This window comes from Vipera berus (assembly GCF_964194415.1).
Source record: "Vipera berus genome assembly, chromosome: 4".
Taxonomy (NCBI): domain Eukaryota; kingdom Metazoa; phylum Chordata; class Lepidosauria; order Squamata; family Viperidae; genus Vipera; species Vipera berus.
In genome coordinates this window covers 100,099,070-100,119,755 of record NC_138206.1, presented here as the reverse complement: position 1 = coordinate 100,119,755, position 20,686 = coordinate 100,099,070, and the positions used below count along the sequence as shown (strand labels likewise).

The window sequence follows — 20,686 nt, the reverse complement described above, 5'->3', positions numbered from 1 at the left end:
TGCTTGCTCTGGCTTTCAATAATGGTATAGTAGGAGATTTGGAGACTGCTAAGCTGAAGAAGGCTATCCAAAGAATTGAGACCATATAAGAAAAGGAAATAGCTATCACAAATATCAGAATATTCTGAAATGCATTCATAAAGAGGCTACTTTCATGAATGGTGGTGGTCAATGCCATTGAAACACAAAGTACTAAAATAACAGAAAATTTAAAAGCACTATTCATTAGGAACCAACACTTTTTACATCTTCAAAAAAATCATTGCATAAAGTCCCCAGAGGGAACAAATGGTAAGTAATTTATGTTTAACTTCAGAAGTCAATTAAAGCTGTTCAGTCCAGAGCTAAATCTCAACCCATGAAATCCTCACTGGAATATTCATGCTCTTGATTTTTAGCACTCGTTTTACGGGGAACTGCAGCTGTTCTGGAGTTTGGAAATAAAGATATACATTAATCTAGGGAGAAAGATGAAATGAGAGATGAAATGAGCAATAATTGAATACCAAGCTAAATTTTTTTTCTAAAAAATGAACATGTTGGAATTCTTACTTTTTTTAAACTTGCACAGTAGCAAAATATTTCCTAAAGTTTTTGTTTTCTTCTGTTCAATCATCTCCAATTTTTAAGAGATACCTGGAAACGTCCCTGCATTATTTTTATTTTTTGTGGGGGGGGGGGTGGTTAAGATTTTTCAGAAGTAGTTTGCCATCGTCTCCTTTCTAGGACTGAGAGAAAGTGATTGGCCCAAGATTACCTAGCGGATTTTGTACAATACTAGAACTTACCATCTCCCAGTTTCTATCCTGATGCCTAAACCATTTCCCCAAACTGACTCTCATCTCTTACCATAACAGTAGACAGTAAATTCTTTCATTTCATATTTTAAAAAGAGTAAGTACAAACCTTTTGATTTTCTTCTATTTCTTTTCTCATTTGTTGGTTTACTAGCACCCTGGTCAAGGATCTGGATAAAAAAAAATATGAAGAAATTACTAGGTACAGTAATTGTTCTGGGTTTAAATATTTATTCATCAATAAAGCACATCACAGCACAGTGTGGATGTTAACACTAAACTATGGTTATAAAACTACATGGCTGAAAAGTGTTCTACATTGGACTCATGTGCTCTTTTCCTCCTCTACACACTACCCTTATGAGAATAGAAATATCAAGTTCCTAGATAAATTTAATGGCAATTTGCTACTATATTAGACTATTTTAGATTATCCAAAATAATTGCACAGATCTTGCCTATTACCTATTTCCTTAGCTTCTTATGACTATAACTTTGTTGTATCTCATGATTTATATTGATTGCCTTTATTTAGTATCCTTTTATGATTTATATTGTTTGCTTATTTAGTATCCCATGACTATCATTGAGTTTGTATCTTATGATTAATGATGATTATATTTTATGATTATGAATTAACCCTAGTTGCTTGTACGTATGTACACTGGGAGCTTATATACTGGAGACAAATTCCTTGTGTATCCAATCACACTTGGCCAATAAAGAATTCTATTCTATTCTGTTCTGTTCTGTTCTGTTCTGTTCTGTTCCATTCCATTCCATTTTCCTGTGCACAAATGGCAGTTGATCAAAATTTTGCAACATCCTTTAATATACATAGCAATAGCACTTAGACATATATAACACTTCACAGTGCTTGACAGCCCTTTCTAAGCGGTTTACAGAGTCAGCACATTCCTGCATATGCTGGTTTGAGAAGTTCCTGAAAACTTGAAAGCCACCTGTTATACATAGCATCCCTTTCTAGGTTATTGACCCACTAAAAAAAAATACAACAGTAACGGGGCACTTAATGAAACTACTGTCAAAATTAAACCTTATCAAACACAATGTTCTCATAAGCCCATTTTAATAAAGTAGGAGTCAACATGTAGTTTTAACTTATTATGGACTTTGCTGTTGACCAGGCACCAAGAAGACAGTGAAGAAACTAATTCTATGGCTAGAATTGGGAGCATATTAAGGGACTATGTAGGGGGGGAAAAACAATAGCAATAGCACTTAGACTTATATACCGCTTCACAGTGCTTTATAGCCCTCTCTAAGGGGTTTACAGAGTCAGCAAATTACCCCCAACAGTCTGGGGGTAAACAATCATTTTACCGACCTTGGAAGGATGGAAGGCTGAGCATCCTTGAGCCGGTGAGACTCAAACTGCCAAACCGCTGGCAGTCAGAAGAATTAGCTTGCAATACTGCATTCTAACCACTCGGCCGCTACCATCTACATGGCCTATATGTGGAAATTTATTTTTCAGGAATTTATAAATTCAGTTCCTGACCTACCTGGATATGCAATAATGAGTAACTGTATGCAATCATTATGCAGAAAATAAATACTAAATTAATATTTATATTCATGGACGCACATGCTCTGTGTTAGGATATTTTCCCCTCTCCAGTCAATTGGAGGGAAATGCATTTATTTTGGCTAGAGAAAAAGCAATCTAGTGCCACTCATAAGCAGTGGTACAGTCATCGCAAGCTTTTAATGACTGTTTATCTAATATCTGATCTCCGATTTTAGCATTTGCTCTCTACATCCAATCAGCAACTGGAATGAAAATTCAGTGTTGCACATCTTGTTCAATTTCTTTCTCCCAACTTCTGATGGCACAATAGCAGAGAGCCCTATTACCCCTCCCCCTCCCCCATATGCCCTACAGATATCCATGGGCCTATTAGGGTTGGTGCTGATGGTGGTGAGCAGCCTTCCTTAGGTGCAAGCAATAAGGAGATGCTGCTGAAAGACGGAGGCTAGCAGTTGGTGTGAAATTAGGTCACTGGTACCTGTACACTGAACATCTGTTTAGCAAACAGTGGTGGTGTAGAAGCAATGGAGGGGAAAAAATGGTACCTTCAGTCAATTTTGACTCCCTGCCTTTTTTTGGAACTGGTTTGCCAGTTTTTTTCTTTCTAGGGCTGAAAGCATCACCCAAACAGGTTTGTGACTAAGACTGTCAAGCCTGAAGAACACCTATGCAGTGTCAGCCATTATTGCTTCTTAGCTTGCCTACAAACTTGGGGGGAAGGGAGGGAAGAATGGAATTGAAACTTCTGATATAGAGAGGCCAGTTCATGAGAACCAAGGACTTTCAAGATTTGTTGTCTGAGAACTAAGGACATTCTCTCATAATAATTCTCTGACTTATAATGTGACCTGCACTAATTTATTTATTTATTTTATTTTATTAGATTTATAGACCGCCCTTTCCCGAAGGACTCAGGGCGGTTTGTTGTTGTTGTTAGCTGCGAAGTCGTGTCCGACCCATCGCGACCCTATGGACAACATTCCTCCAGGCCTTTCTGTCCTCTACCATCTTCTGGAGTCCATTTAAGCTCACGCCTACTGCTTCAGTGACTCCATCCAGCCACCTCATTCTCTGTCGTCCCCTTCTTCTATTGCCCTCGATCTTTCCCAGCATTAGGCTTTTCTCCAGTGAGTCCTTCCTTCTCATTAGGTGGCCAAAGTATTTGAGTTTTAGCTTCAGGATCTGGCCTTCTAAAGAGCAGTCAGGATTGATCTCCTCTAGGACTGACCGGTTTGATCGCCTTGCAGTCCAAGGGACTCGCAGGAGTCTTCTCCAGCACCATAGTTCAAAGGCCTCAATTCTTTGGCGCTCAGCCTTTCTTATGGTCCAACTTTCACTGCCATACATTGCAACTGGGAAGACCATAGCCTTGACTATACGCACTTTTGTTGACAGGGTGATGTCTCTGCTTTTTAGTGTGCTGTCTAGATTTGTCATGGCTTTCCTCCCCAGGAGCAAGCGTCTTTTAATTTCTTGGCTACAGTCCCCATCTGCAGTGATCTTGGAGCCCAGGAAAATAAAATCTGTCACTACCTCCATTTCTTCCCCATCTATTTGCCAGGAATTGAGAGGGCCAGATGCCATGATCTTGGTTTTCTTAATGTTAAGTTTCAACCCAAGTTTTGCACTCTCCTTCTTCACCCGCAACAAGAGGCTCTTTAGTTCTTCTTCACTTTCTGCCATTAGAGTGGTATCATCTGCGTATCTTAGGTTGTTGATATTTCTTCCGGCAATCTTAATTCCAACTTTTGATTCATCTAGCCCTGCCTTTCTCATGATGTGCTCTGCATATAAGTTAAATAGGCAGGGCGACAGTATACAGCCTTGCCGGACTCCTTTCCCAATTTTGAACCAATCAGTGGTTCCGTGTCCAGTTCTCACTGTTGCTTCTTGGCCCGCATATAGGTTTCTCAAGAGACAAATAAGATGGTCTGGTACTCCCATCTCTTTAAGAACTTGCCACAGTTTGTTATGATCCACACAATCAAAGGCTTTAGCATAGTCAATGAAGCAGAAGTAGATGTTTTTCTGGAACTCCCTAGCTTTCTCCATGATCCAGCGTATGTTGGCAATTTGATCTCTAGTTCCTCTGCCTCTTCGAAATCCTGCCTGTACTTCTGGTAGTTCTCGATCCACATACTGCTGAAGTCTAGCTTGTAGGATTTTAAGCATGACTTTACTAGCATGAGAAATGAGTGCAATGTTGCGATAGTTTGAACATTCTTTGGCACTGCCTTTCTTTGGAATTGGAATGTAAACTGATCTTTTCCAATCCTGTGGCCACTGTTGAGTTTTCCAAATTTGCTGGCAAATTGAGTGTAGCACTTTTACTGCACTGTCTTTTAAGATTTTGAATAGCTCAGCTGGAATACTGTCACCTCCACTAGCTTTGTTGTTGCTCAGCTTTTCTAAGGCCCACTTCACTTCACATTCTAGGATGTCTGGCTCGAGGTCAGTGACCACCTCATTGTGATTATCAGGGACATTAAGCTCATTCTTGTATAGTTCTTCTGTGTAATTTTGCCACCTCTTCTTAATCTCTTCTGCCTCTGTTCGGTCCCTGACATTTTGGTCCTTTATCATGCCCATTTTTGCATTAAACGTTCCCTTCATCTCTCCAATTTTCTTGAAAAGATCTCTGGTCCTCCCTATTCTATTGTTTTCTTCTATTTCTTTGCACTGTTCATTTAAGAAGGCATTCTTATCTCTTCTAGCTATTCTCTGGAATTCTGCATTCAATTGGGCATATCTATGTTTTTCTCCCTTGCCTTTCGCTTCCCTCCTTTCCTTAGCTATTTGCAAAGCTTCCTCAGACAGCCATTTTGCTTTCTTGCATTTCTTTTTCTTTGGGATGGTTTTGGTTGCTACCTGTTGTACAATGTCGCGAACCTCTGTCCATAGTTCTTCAGGCACTCTGTCTATCAGATCTAATTCCTTAAATCTATTTGTCACCTCTGCTGTATATTCAACAGGGATATGATTTAATTCATACCTGAGTGGCCTAGTGCTTTTCCCTACTTTCTTCAGTTTAAGCTTAAACTTTGCAAGGAGAAGCTCATGGTCTGAGCCACAGTCAGCTCCTGGTCTTGTTTTTACTGACTGTATAGAGCTTCTCCATCTTTGGCTGCAGAGCATATAGTCAATCTGATTTCTGTGATGACCGTCTGGTGATGTCCATGTGTAGAGCCGTCTCTTGGGTTGTTGGAAAAGAGTGTTTGCTATGACCATCGTATTCTCTTGACAAAATTCTATCAGCCTGTGCCCTGCTTCATTTTGTACTCCAAGGCCAAACTTGCCTGTTATTCCGGTTATCTTTTGGCTTCCTACTTTAGCATTCCAATCCCCCATGATGATAAGGACATCATTTTTTAGTGTTAGTTCTATAAGGTGCTGTAGGGCTTCATAGAACCGGTCAATTTCATCCTCTTCAGCACTGGTGGTTGGGGCATAGACTTGGACTACTGTGATATTGAATGGTTTGCCTTGGATTCGAACTGAGATCATTCTGTCATTTTGAGGATTGTATCCCAGTATTGATTTTCCTACTCTTTTATTGACTATGAAGGCTACTCCATTTCTTCTGAGGGATTCTTGCCCGCAGTAGTATACCCGGTGGTCATCTGAATTAAATTCACCCATTCCTGTCCATTTTAGTTCGCTGATACCTAAGATGTCGATGTTCAGTCTTGTCATCTCTTGTTTGACCACGTCCAGCTTTCCTTGATTCATGGATCTTACATTCCAGGTTCCTATGGAGAAAAAATCTTTACAGCATCGGACTTTCCTTTCACCACCAGACACATCCACAGCTGAGCGTCCTTTCGGCTTTGGCCCAGTCGCTTCATTCTTTCTGGCGCTACTAGTACTAGCCCTCTGCTCTTCCCCAGTAGCATATTGGACGCCTTCCGACCTGAGGGGCTCATCTTCCAGCGTCATATCGTTTTGCCTTTTGGTACTGTCCATAGGGTTTTCATGGCAAAGATACTGGAGTGGGTTGCCATTTCCTTCTCAGTTTACAGGGCGGTTTACAGGGTATTTAAAACAACCAGTACAAAAGTTAAAAACAAATTAAAAAGATTAAATTATCCCTAAAATTAAAAAACCCCAGTTAAAAATTCTCAGCCTGGGCCGGAGAGCTCAAAGAGCCAGGTCTTCAGGTCCCGGCGAAATGTGCGAAGGTCGGGGGCAGTCCTAAGCTCCACGGGCAGTTGGTTCCAGAGGGCAGGCGCACCCACAGAGAAGGCCCTTCCGCTGGGTGTTATCCGCCGACAGTCTTTTATCGGCGGCACCCTGAGAAGACCCTCCCTGTGGGAGCGCACTGGACGAAGGGAGCTTGATGCTGGCAGCAGGTGTTCCCTCAGATATCCTGGACCCAAGCCATTCAGGGCTTTATAGGTCATCACCAGCACCTTGAATCTCACCCGGAGGGCAACCGGAAGCCAATGCAGCTCGCGGAGTAGAGGTGTTACATGGGAGTATCGGGAAACCCCCATCACAACTCGCACGGCCGCATTCTGCACCAGCTGAAGCCTCCGAGTGGTCCTCAAGGGCAGCCCCATGTAGAGCGCGTTGCAGTAGTCTAGACGGGAGGTCACGAGCGCATGAGTGACTGTGCGTAGGGCATCTCGGTCCAGATAGGGGAGGGAGATTTCTATACTTTTAATATAAGAATTTAGGCGTAAAATAACCAGAGCTGGTTTTCCTTTCATCTGTTCCGAAATGATTTGCCCAATAAAGTTTTACATTAGAGACTGGCTCACTTCAGCTATGCTTACTTCATTGGGCTTATCAGTTGGAACCTTGACAAAGACAAGACTAGAACTCGTAGCCTCCTGATTTCACATTGTATTCCATCCAGATTAAGTAGTTCCATATTAACTATACGTTTTTGTCTGTTTTCAAGTTAGATTGCTCTCTAGCTAACCCCCACTACAGTACTGACCTTCTGTCAATAGTTATGCTGGTTGGAAATAAATACTAGACTGTCTATGAAGATTCTCAGTCATCCAGGTCATAGTTGTACCAAAAGTGGTTTTAATTTTTGAAAAGGCAACTAGACTGATTTTGTTGAGGCAAAGAAGACATTTTACTTTCTATCCTGGAAGCTTCAACAGTTGCATTGAATGCTATGGGAGATGGAGGGACAATAACTTAATAACTGTCCTTCCATCTCCCATAGCATCCAATACAACCAATGAGGCTTCCAAGATAGGAAGTGAAATGTCTTCTTGAATGAATGACAGGGAAAAAACTAAGTGGTGACCAAATTTATAAATTCAAAATGATTCCCTTCAGGTGTCAAATATGTTAAGTACACTCCTGTAAATATCAAAGTAGCTATTTTGAAACAAACAAATTTACGAGCAAGAGACTACTGAACCCACATACATCAAAAGGTTTCAGGGTGCCTCAAAAAGTCTTAATAATTACAATTACTAATTATTTTATTATTTTTTATTTATTAAATTTTTATACCGCCCTTCTCCTGAAGGACTCAGGGCGGTGTACAGGGCAATAAATATCAAAATGTAAATACAAAAGTTAAAAAAGAGTTAAAAAGAATTAAATAATTATGCCCAATATAATACAATAATAAAATTGTGTTAAAACTAAATCCAACCCCAAACCCATCAGACCAGGCCAGATTGTTCAAATAAATAAGTTTTTAAATCGCGCCGGAAGGAGCGAAGGTCGGGAGCCATCCAGAGCTCAACCGGCAAGCGGTTCCACAGGTCTGGCGCGCCCACAGAGAACGCCCTCCCCCTGGGGGCTACCAATCGACATTCTCTGATCGGAGGCACCCTGAGGAGGCCCACTCTGTGGGAGCGCACTGGACGGAGGGAAGTTGATGCCGGCAGCAGGTGCTGCCGTAGGTAATCCGGACCCATGCCATGTAGGGCCTTGTAGGTCATAACCAGCACCTTGAATCTCACACGGAGGGCAACTGGTAACCAATGCAGCTCGCGGAGCAGAGGTGTAACATGGGAGTATCGGGAGACCCCCAACACAACTCGCGCGGCTGCATTCTGCACCAGTTGAAGCCTCCGGGTGGTCCTCAAGGGCAGCCCCATGTAGAGAGCGTTGCAGTAGTCCAAACGAGAGGTCACGAGCGCATGAGTGACTGTACGCAAGGCATCCCGGTCTAGATAGGGCCGCAACTGGCGCACCAGGCGAACCTGGGCGAAGGCCCCCCTAGTCACAGCTCCTATATGATCTTCTAAGGAGAGCTGTGAATCTAGAAGGACCCCCAAGTTGCGAGCCCTATCTACAGGGGGTAATAGCTCACCCCCCATAGAAAGAGATGGAATATTCTGAATATCCTGAGATGCCGGCACGTACAGCCACTCAGTCTTGTCAGGGTTGAGTCGAAGCCTGTTCCTCCCCATCCAGACCTGAACCGCCTCCAGGCAATGGGACATCACGTCGAGGGCATCATTGGGGTGGTTTGGGGTTGAAATAAAAAGCTGGGTATCATCAGCGTACTGATGATAACCAACTCCAAAACCACGAATGATCTCACCCAGAGGCTTCATGTAGATGTTGAACAGGAGAGGCGAGAGGACCGATCCCTGAGGAACTCCACAAACAAGGGGCCTCAAGGTCGACCTCTGCCCTCCTGCCAACACCGACTGCGAACGACCCAGAAGGTAGGAGGAGAACCACTGAAGAACTGTGCCTCCCACTCCCAACCCCCTGAGGCGCCACAGCAGGATACCATGGTCGATGGTATCGAAAGCCGCTGAGAGGTCTAAAAGTACTAGGACAGAGGAACAGCCCGTCCCGAGCCCGCCAGAGATCATTCACCAGCGCGACCAATGCCGTCTCCATGCTGTACCCGGGCCTGAAGCCCGATTGGTATGGGTCTAGATAATCAGCTTCCTCCAAGAACAGAGGGTGCTGATGCGCCACCACGCTCTCAACAACCTTCGCAAGAAATCGAAGGTTGGAGACCGGACGAAAGTTATTTAATACAGCTGGGTCCAGGGCAGGCTTCTTGAGGAGGGGTCTCACCACCGCCTCCTTCAAGGCGGCGGGAAAACTACCCTCCCTCAGAGAAGCAGTTATCACTGCCTGGAGCCAGCCTCGTGTCCCATCCCGGGCTGCATAAACCAGCCAGGAGGGGCACGGGTCCAACAAACACGTGGTGGAGCTCAGCTTCCCCATGATCCTGTCCACATCTTCAGGAGTCACAGGATCAAACTCCTCCCAGATAATATCGAAAAGACTGCCCTCGTCCTCATCGTCAGACTCTGCCCAGTCGGAGTCCAAACCGGTCCGAATCCGAGCGATTTTGTCCGACAGATGTTGACTAAACTCCTCGGCACGACCCTGCAAGGGCTCCTCCCTCACCTCCTGATTAAGAAGGGAGTGAATTACCCTAAACAGGGCGGCCGGGCGATTATCTGCGGACGCGATGAGGGCAGCAAAGTGATTAGACCTTGCCGTCCTCATCGCCACGAGATAAGATCTCGTGAAAGACCTTAGACGCAACCGGTCAGACTCAGATTGGCTGGATCTCCAACAGCTCTCTAGGCCCCGTCCCCGACGCTTCATCTCCCGGAGCTCCATGGAAAACCATGGTGCCCATTGGGATCTGCGTCGGGTCAAGGGCCACATGGGTACAACCCGGTCAAGTGCCTCCATGGCCGCCTTTTCCCAGGCTTCCATTAGGGCATCGGCCGAGCTGTGAGCAAAGGAGGCAGGTGGGGACCCAAGCGCCGCCTGGAACCGCTCTGGGTCCATTAAGCGCCTAGGGTGGAACCATCTCGTTGGTTCAACCACCTCACGATGGGGAGTGGCAAAACGGAAGACCAACCGCAGGAGGTAATGATCGGTCCATGACAGGGGTATAACAATTGGAGAACCCCCACCTAGATCATGTAACCACCGTCCAGATAGGAAAACCAAATTGAGCATGTGACCCCCCCCATGAGTTGGACCCTGAATAACTTGTGTCAGGTCCATGGCCGTCATGGAAGCCATGAACTCCCGAGCTAACTCAGATGATCCCCCCAGGGATGGTAGATTAAAGTCACCCAAAACCATAAGTTTGGGGAACTCAATCACCAACCCTGAGAGGATGTCGAGAAGCTCGGGCAGGGCTGCTGCTGCGCGACTAGGCGAAAGGTACACCAGCAGCAAGCCCAACTGAGCTCTAGGGCCACATCTCAGGAGGAGGGACTCACACCCGACTATTTGGACAACGGTGGCCTCCCGCGGACATAAGGTCTCCCTCACAACTACCGCCACTCCTCCACCCCTACCCTGAGCTCGAGGCTGGTGCAGCACCCGGAAACCCGATGGACAAAGATAAACCAGAGGGACACCGCCCTCTGGGCCCAACCAGGTCTCCGTGATGCAAGCCAGGTCCGCATGCTCCCCCTCGATCAAATCACGTATAAGGGGAGCCTTATTAGCTACGGACCTGGCATTAAGATACACGAGCCTGAGCTCAGGTGGCTGCTCATCCCCGCTCCCGGAACCATAGGCTGAAACCAGGGGGTCGGAGCGCATCACCGCTCGGAGACAGCGGGGACACACTCCCAGATATTGATACGGCCCCCTGTTCATACACCTGCTGCCATTCCCAACCACCGTGGGAATAGACAAACCCACACCCCGCTCCGGGGTCCCGGAGGCATCCAACCCAAGCCTCGTCACGGCGCGATCAATCCCAGGCCTGGTCTGAGTAACGGTTGGTGGAACCCCCCGTCTCCAACCAAACCTTTTGAGAACCCTCCCCCCTCCCTAACCCCACAAAAAATTGAGCTAAAAAGTGCACCAGGGGCCTCTTATTAAATTTGTGACGGAGGCTCCTGTCCTTGCCCAACCATCTCTCAGGGTCCCAATAATTGGGCCCGTCATCAAGAGGATAGGTTAAAATGAAGGCGGGTCACGCCCAGGAAGGGGGGGCACCCCTGAGCGCAAATAAGTCCGTGCTTGAATAAGATAAAACCATTATTCGGGTAGATCCAGCCAGGCAGTCCCATAGTCACTCCAAAAGATGTAAAATAAAAGGTCAACAATGTCCAGTCCACCAGCTCCCTGCCACTTGAGCTGGCCAGGTGACTTCCAAGACAGATTGGGCATCTCCCTCTCACAGAGGGCCCAAACCTATCCGGAAGAGGACAGGATACTAACCCGAATAAAGCTTATCTCCCTAGATCTCTCACCTCTAGGGAGATAGGAGATGGTAAAGGGTGGTATAGTTGATGGTATAGCTGAGCCACCCTCTCACAGCGGCTCAGCTCCAAGACCTTCTGAGTCCAATGGTCTGGTGGGTTCGTGGGGGGAAGAGAGGAATTTGAGCAACAATTGCCCAACATAACCTGGCGATGACAAACGTTCCAATCGCAGAAATCTTCTCAAAAGCGAGGAAAGCTAAGGAAGGCTGAAACAGCAAATGGACCCAAAGCAGGTAGCACAAATCCAAATGGCCACAGAACACAAGCGCCGCAAGCTGACCTGCGCCGTCCGACCACCAGCGTGCAGCGCCAGAAATCCAACGCCCAGCCGAGGGTCCCCTTGGTCAGAAACAGGCGCGAAACAGACTCCCAGCAGCCATCAAACAGCGAGAAGAGCGAAAAGCAGCCATAATACTCCCTCTTGACTTCCTGCCCGCCGCTCCAGAGCCAGTTCTTCCATCATTCCACATACTTTCCAGCTTTCAGCGTTCCGGAGGCCACTCTAGGCCGCGGCTCTATCGGCTCCGAACATCAGCTGCTCAGAGCCCTCCAAGCCGCGGCGCCTCACAGCTCCACAGAGGGCCTCCGAAAGAGAAAACTCCTCCGAAAGAGAAAACGCCGGAGCGCACAGTTCAAAACGGGGTCTGTTTTCGCCGATGGAAACACCAACCATCTCCCCTCCAGGATTTTTCAGCTCCACGAATCCCAGCACAGAGGAAAACACAACCTCTGCAGCCCCATTGGACTCAGAGGACTCCAAAGACGCCAAAATAGCCGAAGCTCACCGCGGAGCTTACCCAAGCATGTCTGCCATCTTGGGCTACCGGAAATTGAAGGACATGTGTATATTTTTCTCTTTTGCACAGAATTTCCAAACATTGTTCTTATTCTATGGACCAACATTCTTAAACCAAACACAGTGAATCTGACTTCCAAGTAAACTTTTATAATACTGTACCTCAAAACAATTTTGGGAGAAAATATGATGGAGACTGGTGTTTTACTCAATTTATATTATATTTTCTTAATATCTGTTATTCAAGCTTCTGTATTACACATACCACTGGTCGTGTCTTAATATCAATAGCACATTCTCATGCTGCCTTGTTCCTACAGAAAGTTATCACAGTAGTTCAAAAACTAATGCCAGTTGGGTCTTGTAAAATCAACTAAGCACAAAACAGGATTTGGGATTCATGACATGGAAGGCAATAGTAATTGCCTATTATCTGTTGGAACAGTAGAAAAAGGCATTAAATTCTTTTAGTTCATCTTTAGTTCATTCTGTTAGTTAAACTGTTGTGCCAGTAAATGGAATAAAATCTGAAAACTATATTTAACATACAAAATACAATAAAAAGTTCAGTATAATAACATCAAGGCTTGGTAATATAAGAAATATCACAAGATATCACAAGATATCACATATATCTCAGAATGTATGAAGTAGCATCACTTGGAACAGAAAGCTGCAAAAATCTACCATTACAATGTAAGGTCAAATTCCCTAAATTTGGCAATTTGCAATAAATAAGCCATTTAAAACTGAATATTCATAGTTACATGCTGGATTTTCTCATCTGTTTAATTTTATCAATTTTCATTCAAGCTTTTAAAAAAGGGATAACAAAACACATCATCCTCATGCAAATTAAAATAAATCACAATGATAAAGAAGTACAAAATCCAAGCATTCATATGACTATCAGAGAAATATATTGTACCTGGCCTTCACCGGGAAGTTCTGTGCGATGTCTTTCATTACTTTTAATGCATTGTAAACAGGGGTAGACAGAATTTGAGAGGCTGCTTGCAAACTAATATCTGAAAGAGAATAAAGTGTTGCCAAAGAACCTCATATTACATTCAAAATTTGGTAAACACAGGTAGTTCTTAACTTACAAGCATTTGTTTAACAACTTCCCTTCAAAAGATGTGGGGGCTCCATCACTGGAGTTACGTAAGAAAAAATTGGACAGCCATTTGTCAGGAATGGTATAGGATCTCCTGCTTGAGCAGGGGGTTGGACTAGAAGACCTCCAAGGTCCCTTCTAACCCTCTCATTCTGTTATTCTAAAGACTAACTGCTAAAAGTTACAATAGCACTTTAAAAAGTAACCAATGACTGATTTTTGCATTTACAACCATTGCAATGTCCCTGCAACCATGTGATCAAAATCTGGGCGCTTGGCAACCGGCACATATTTACAATGGTTACAGTGTCCGAGGATCACATTTGTGACCTTCCCAAGGAGCTTCAATAAGCAAAGCCAATAGGAAAAGCCAAATTCAAATAACAACAACAACAACAACGACAATATAATAGTAGTAGTAATATAAAAGTTGGAAGGGACCTTGGAGGTCATCTAGTCCAACCCCCTGCTCAGGCAGGAAACCCTATACAAGGGGTAGGCATCCTTGGCTCTTGGGAGTTGAAGTTCACGAGTCATAAAAGAGCCAAGGTTGCCTACCCCTGCCCTATACCATTTCAGACAAATGGCTGTCCAGTCTCTTTTTAAAACTTCCAGTGTTGAAGCATTTACAGCTTCTGGAGGCAGACTGTTCCACTGATTAATTGTTCTAACTGTCAGGAAATTTCTCCTTAGTTCTAGGTTGCTTCTCTCTTTGGTTAGTTTCCATCTGTTGCTTCTTGTCCTGCCTTCAGGTGCTTTGGAGAATAGGTTGGCTCCCTCTTCACTGTGGCAGCCCCTGAGATTTTGGAACACTGCTATCATGTCACCCTTAGTCCTTCTCTTCATTAAAGTAGACTTAACTTAATAACCGTACGATTCGTTTATGAATATGACAAAAAAAGGTTGTAAAATCAGGCAAAACTCATTTAGTTGGCTAGCTTCATAAAAATGTATTAAACCTCAAAATTTGATTATAAACTAAACAAACCCCAAAGATAGCATATGAGGGCTTAGCATGTTTTGTGCACCCTAATCCACAGGAAAAGTGAACAGATTATGATTTCTGAATCATAATGATTATTAAGGTTCTCTGTGTCAAATACAGAATCAAGTCATGTTCTGGGTTTGTGCTAAACCAAATTTTAAAAAATGACAATGCACGGTTTCACATAAATAGTCAAATCATACTTCATTACAGTCCAAAGTGAAACTCAGGAAGAAAATAAAAGGACAAATTGGAAACATTGGCTGGCTCTCTGTCCTAAATTACATGAAATTTAGTTTAAGATTAAGTTCAGATGGACTAAGAACAATCAATCTTAGCTTCTTCAATAAAGACTGCTTCCATATTTCCATTTTGCTAACCAATGTACATATAACATAATTGTTATGAAAAATAATGACTAATAATGTATGAAAAAGCCAAATTTTCTGCAAAATTCATGGTTAGTTTCCTTGATGTCCCTCATCATGTTGTGAATATGACAAAATAGCTTTTAAAGTAGCATTAGTTTTTTTATTTTACAAAGATAACATTTCATGATCGATTCTCATGCCCTGTTAACAGCATCAGTAAAGAAAAAAATTGCTATAGGGATTTCAGGCATAGAAGATTTAAATCTTTTCTTTTTCTGTCCTCTTTGCACCAAAAAAAAAGTCCAGCCTAAAGAGAAAGGTCATTCCTTATTAACTTTTTGAAAAACCATAGTATTTATATTTTTTTTATACAAGCAGCATACAGAGCACTGTTTCCAGCTGTAACATGGATTTATTGAGGTTCAAGGTCTTGGTGAGGTTTTTAAGTCCTTACATGGCATGGGTCCGGAATACCTCGGGGACCACCTGCTGCCGGCGTCGACTCCCCTCCGCCCTGTGCGTTCCCACAGAGAGGGCCTCCTCAGGGTGCCTCCGGTCAGAGAATGCCGGCTGGTGGCCCCCAGGGGGAGGGCCTTCTCTGTGGGCGCCCCGGCTTTGTGGAATCAACTGCCGGTTGAGCTCCGGATGGCACCGGATCTCCGCTCCTTCCAGCGCGGGTTAAAGACCCATTTATTCGAACAAGCTGGCCTGGCCTGATGGGGAGTTAACTCAGGGTTTTAATATTTGTATATTTTTACTGTTTTACTTTGGGCAATAATTTAATTCTTTTTTAACTTTTGTACTTGTGTATTTTTATTTATGCCCTGTTCACTGCCCTGAGTCCTTTGGGAGAAGGGCGGTATAAAAATTTAATAAACTTAAACTTAAACTTATTACTGGCATATAGTATTTCACCAAAATGAAAACCGGTATAATGAGTAATACCTTGTAGTTCCCACAGTTTCAAAGGCTCTGTATTATCACTGCTTTCAATCAGGTATTTTTTCAACTCTTCCAGATTGTCTTTGAGATCAGGATGATTCTCCCTGGTTTATAAAATAAAAACACAATTAACATTAAAGGGCATTTATACATATGAGATTACCAATAAAGAGTCACAGAGCTGGAAGGATATCAAAGGTAATCAAATTCAACTCTCCTGCTTAGTACAATATTTGCTGAAGCATTTTGGACAGATAGCTATCCAGACTTTGTCTGAAGAGCTCCAGCGAAGGGGAATATATCACTTCACAAATCAGCCAGTATCACCAATTGGAAGCTCTTCCCATCAAGAAATTCCTCCTAATATCTAATTTAAGTCTATTTCCGTGCCACAATCTATTTCAATTACTGGTTCTGGTCTTGCCCTCTGGGGCATGAGAGAAAAAGTTTATTCCTTCTTCTGTATGACAATTATTTAAATATTTATTCATTTTACACTTTTAAAACCCAGCCAACTAAAAAGATTCTAAACAGGTAAATAAATAAGACTAAATCAAAGTTATAAAAAACCCCACAGTGATAATAACTAACCCTTCCCAAGGAGCATGCCAGTAAAACTTTGCCTTTTGCTAAAATTAAAACTGTTCTTTAATATTGTTCCTTTTTTTCAAAAATACACTAATAGAAAATACATGTTGCAAATTAATAATTTTTTGAACTTTAAATTTATACAATTTAAACTAAACGTGATCCCCTATGAAGCTATTCTGTTGTTGTTTTCCATAAGTCAAATGAGGCACTTTGGATGGTTTATCTGTAGTGCATACTAGTCATCTCAGTGCCTAGCCATACAGGTAGTCTTCGACTTACAACCATAATAGGACCTAAAATTTCTGTTACTAAGCAAGAAAGTGGTTAATTGAATTTCACCCTGTTATATAACCTTTCTTGACAGAATTGTTAAATGAACCACTGCAGTTGTTAATTTAGTAACATGGTTAAGTGAATCTGGCTTCCCCATTGACTTTGCTTGTCAGAAAGTCACAAAAGGTGATCACATAAATAAATACATGCCACTTGCCAAGCGTCCGAATTTTGACCACAGGGATGCTGCAACAGTCATACGTGTGAAAAACTGTCATAAGTCACTTTTTTCAGTGCAGCTGAAATTTTGAACAGTCACTAAACAAATAATTAAAAGTCAAGGACTATCTGTATAGTGTGCTGTATCTAATACCCAATTCAGAAGTTTGGTATAAAAGTCAGCAACTGCATTGTGATTTAATGTTAATAGCTATTATTTTAATGGTTTAATGTTTTATCTTGTTTTTACTGATTGTAAGCCTTCTACAGTTGCCTTTAGGCAAGATGGGCAGCATGTAAGTTTAATGATTAAATAAATTGTAGAAGTGTGGAAGTATTACAAGGATCTAATGCAACTCCCTGCATTGTGCAGAAAAACCCAGCAGAGGTGCCTGTCCAACCATTTTTCAAACAATGCCCAGGAACAGAGAACCCACATCCCCATTGTTGGAAACTTGTCTTTTAGTAAACAAATCTTACTGTCAATAGGTTTTTCCTTATAATTATACAAAATGTAGATAATCAAATTAAATCTAATACTTTATCTCTGTCATTGACTACCATAGCATTAAATAACCAATCCAATACTTTAATTAGAAAAGGCAACACATCCAGAAATACAGAGCTTGACTCTGAGTTTTGTCAAGTCGCAAAATAAAACAACAGCTGGATCTGTCCCTATGGTAGAACTAAAATTCAGTCTTAAAGTTTCTAACGACACCAAACTGCTCCCTGATCATTTTTTAAAATGCCTTTATTAAACAGAAAAGTAATTTTGAAAAAAGAAAGAAAAGCAATAAATGTTTATTTTCACACACACAGAGTATATGTATCTATGTATGTAGATATATATTAATTAAAGGATACAATTTATGCAGTTGAATAAGTATTATGAAGAATATATACAATATATACATAGACACAAACATATATACACACACATACAATGTTTATGTATATATAGCGTACAGTATACACACACAATATATATATATATATATATATATATATATATATATATATATATATACACACACACACACACACACACACACACACATATGTATATACATATATACACACATATATATATATACAGTGTGGGTGTATTCATCATAACACTAATACAACTGCACAAATTATATCCGTTAATTATATATCTCAAAACATTTATTTATTTATTTATTTATTTATTTTATTTAGATTTATATACCGCCCTTTCCCGAAGGACTAAGGGCGGTTTACAGGATATTTAAAAGAAAATCAATACAAAAGTTAAAAACAAATTAAAAAAGATTAAATGAAACCCTGAGAAAAATAAAAAAAACCAGTTAAAATTAAAAATTAAAAAATTCTCAGCCTGGGCCAGAGAGCTCGAAGAGCCAGGTCTTCAGGTCCCAGTGGAATGAACGGAGGTCGGGGGCAGTCCTAAGCTCCGCGGGCAGCTGGTTCCAAAGGGCAGGCGCGCCCACTGAGAAGGCCCTACCCCTGGGTGTTACCCGCCGGCAATCTTTAACCGGCGGCACCCTGAGAAGACCCTCCCTGTGGGAGCGCACTGGACGAAGGGAGCTTGATGCTGGCAGCAGGTGTTCCGTCAAATATCCCGGACCCTCGCCATTTAGGGCTTTATAGGTCATCACCAGCACCTTGAATCTCACCCGAAGGGCAACCGGAAGCCAATGCAGCTCGCGGAGTAGAGGTGTTACATGGGAGTATCAGGAGACCCCCATCATGACTCGCGCGGCCGCATTCTGCACCAGCTGAAGCCTCCGGGTGGTCCTCAAGGGCAGCCCCATGTAGAGAGCGTTGCAGTAGTCTAAACGGGAGGTCACGAGCGCATGAGTGACTGTGCGTAGGGCATCTCAGTCCAGGTAGGGATTATTATTATTATTATTATTATTATTATTATTATTATTATTATTATTATTATTATTATTATTATTATTATTATTACAATTATTAATTCAAATTCATGTTCTAACACATTTATAATATCATAAACTGATTTTTCGGTACAATTCTTTTAATCTTTGAAATATAATAGAGTGATTCATTTATTCAAATGTAAGACATAAGATTGGAACTGAAATCAACTTACGTTAATGTATCAAAGAGAAATCCTTGGACTTCACTATTCGTATTATCTTCTTCCTCTGTTCTATTTCTTGTAGCTAAATATATATCAGAAGAAAATATGACAACACATTCAGTTTGCAAATGATTGTTTTCCCTCCCCCAAATGAGCAAAAAGAAATTATAGACAAGATCCCCATTAGAAAAGAAACTGAAGCTTATGGTTGATGTACATTACAATTCACATAGCTTTCATCTACAAAAAATTACCAACAGTACATTACTATACTGATTCTTAATGTCATGACTACTTTTGCCATTTCCCCCCACAAAAGAACTAATGATGTGTGTGTGTGTCTGGAAAACAAATACTAGATGAACTGCTGACCCAATAACGTATTTTCCATTATCTTCAATGGGGCTATGCAAACATTTCCTGCCTCAAAAATCTGGCACATATTTTGTCCTAATATTTTCCAGTTATACCACACAGGGAAGAAAAATGTACCTCCAGCCTGAGATTCATCCACTGCTCTGTATTCTGTACTCTTTATTGCAAGTTCCACACCATATCCAGACAAATACATCTTCTCAGTGCTACGTTTCTGGATTAAGTATGCATAGTTAAAAATAAATTGTTATGAAATCATCGCTAAACATTAGGTTTCTAGGGAAGAAATGGGGCATTGCTAACACTTAATTAATTGAATCACCATTCAACTCAGGCTTCATTCCGTGTGCACTTAATGCTTCTTGAGAAAGGTACTACATTCCTCTTTTCTGTGAAACAATGATAGCCAAACCCTTTCATTTATATAGACCAAACTGTCACTGGAAACCTCTATAGGCCTGAGATTAAGAATGCACAATCAACACAATCAATCCACTTATTGTTATTATTTGTTGATACTGTGAAAACTGACCATATCATCAAAGATTTTAAGATTCTTTAAGCCCTCTTGTGAAGTTCTGTTCATTTAAAAAATGTATTTTTATTCAGGCATCATGGTCAATGGGCTTGGGACCAGGTTATCTGAGGGAACATCTTTATCCAAAAGTTGCTACCCATCTGATCAGATCCAACAGACTGGCTGATGGGATCTACAGTAGTCCCAAAGAACTAGAATGGTTTTTCTGCTTAGCCATTGCCTTAAGGAATATTCTTCCCTCAGAATTAGAATGGCTTTTCACAAAGCTTTACAAACTTGGCTATGTAATGTACTGGGCCTGGGGCTCAGAATGTGTGAAAGGCCCCATTAATATTGGCTTTCATATTAGTTCCTTAATCATCACAGCTGCTGTTTATACTTATTTATTTTGTGTATGTTTTTATTGTTTTGATGTCTTTTAAATGGTTTTAATTGCTTTAGTATTTTATAATTGTAAGCTGCCCAGAATCAACTGATTGAGTTGGGCAGCTATAGAAATTGAATGAAAGAATGAATAAATTTTCATTATCTTCTAAAAAACACAATTTGGGAATCTAAAAAAAGAATTAAGTACTAAATGCTGCAACACATTGGAAACTTGAAAGAAATCATTTTATTCTAATGTTAGTTAACAATAGCATTTCCACATATACCTACCTTGACAAAATGTCGGAGAATGTAAACAAATTCACCCTTTTGTGCTTTTTCAGATAAGACGTTGTGAAATGTGGCAAAATCTTTGGTACCCACTTCAGCATAAAGGATCACGACTAGGGCAGGTTCCTTGAGTACAGGGAATTTATGATCTCCTTTGAACAAATATGGTTTGGGCCTTGGATTAAGAAAAAAATAATGG

The 20,686-nt window shown here is 41.9% G+C and overlaps 1 protein-coding gene across 3 annotated transcripts in view; it reads right to left on the bottom strand.

Annotated features, from left to right (window-relative positions):
• UGGT2 (UDP-glucose glycoprotein glucosyltransferase 2) overlaps positions 1 to 20,686 on the bottom strand; it is an 88,423-nt gene that overhangs the window by 48,019 nt on the left and 19,718 nt on the right. For all 3 annotated transcript variants that reach the window (XR_014026302.1, XM_081326764.1, XM_081326763.1), the window contains exons 5-10: positions 20,488 to 20,662; positions 19,410 to 19,506; positions 18,927 to 18,999; positions 15,749 to 15,849; positions 13,259 to 13,358; positions 907 to 967 (exon numbers count right to left, since the gene is read on the bottom strand). Coding sequence is in view for 2 of the 3 variants with exons in the window: in XM_081326764.1 (XP_081182890.1) it covers positions 907 to 967; positions 13,259 to 13,358; positions 15,749 to 15,849; positions 18,927 to 18,999; positions 19,410 to 19,506; positions 20,488 to 20,662 (607 nt within the window). In the remaining variant the exon portion in view is untranslated. The remainder of the gene's footprint in view (positions 1 to 906; positions 968 to 13,258; positions 13,359 to 15,748; positions 15,850 to 18,926; positions 19,000 to 19,409; positions 19,507 to 20,487; positions 20,663 to 20,686) is intronic.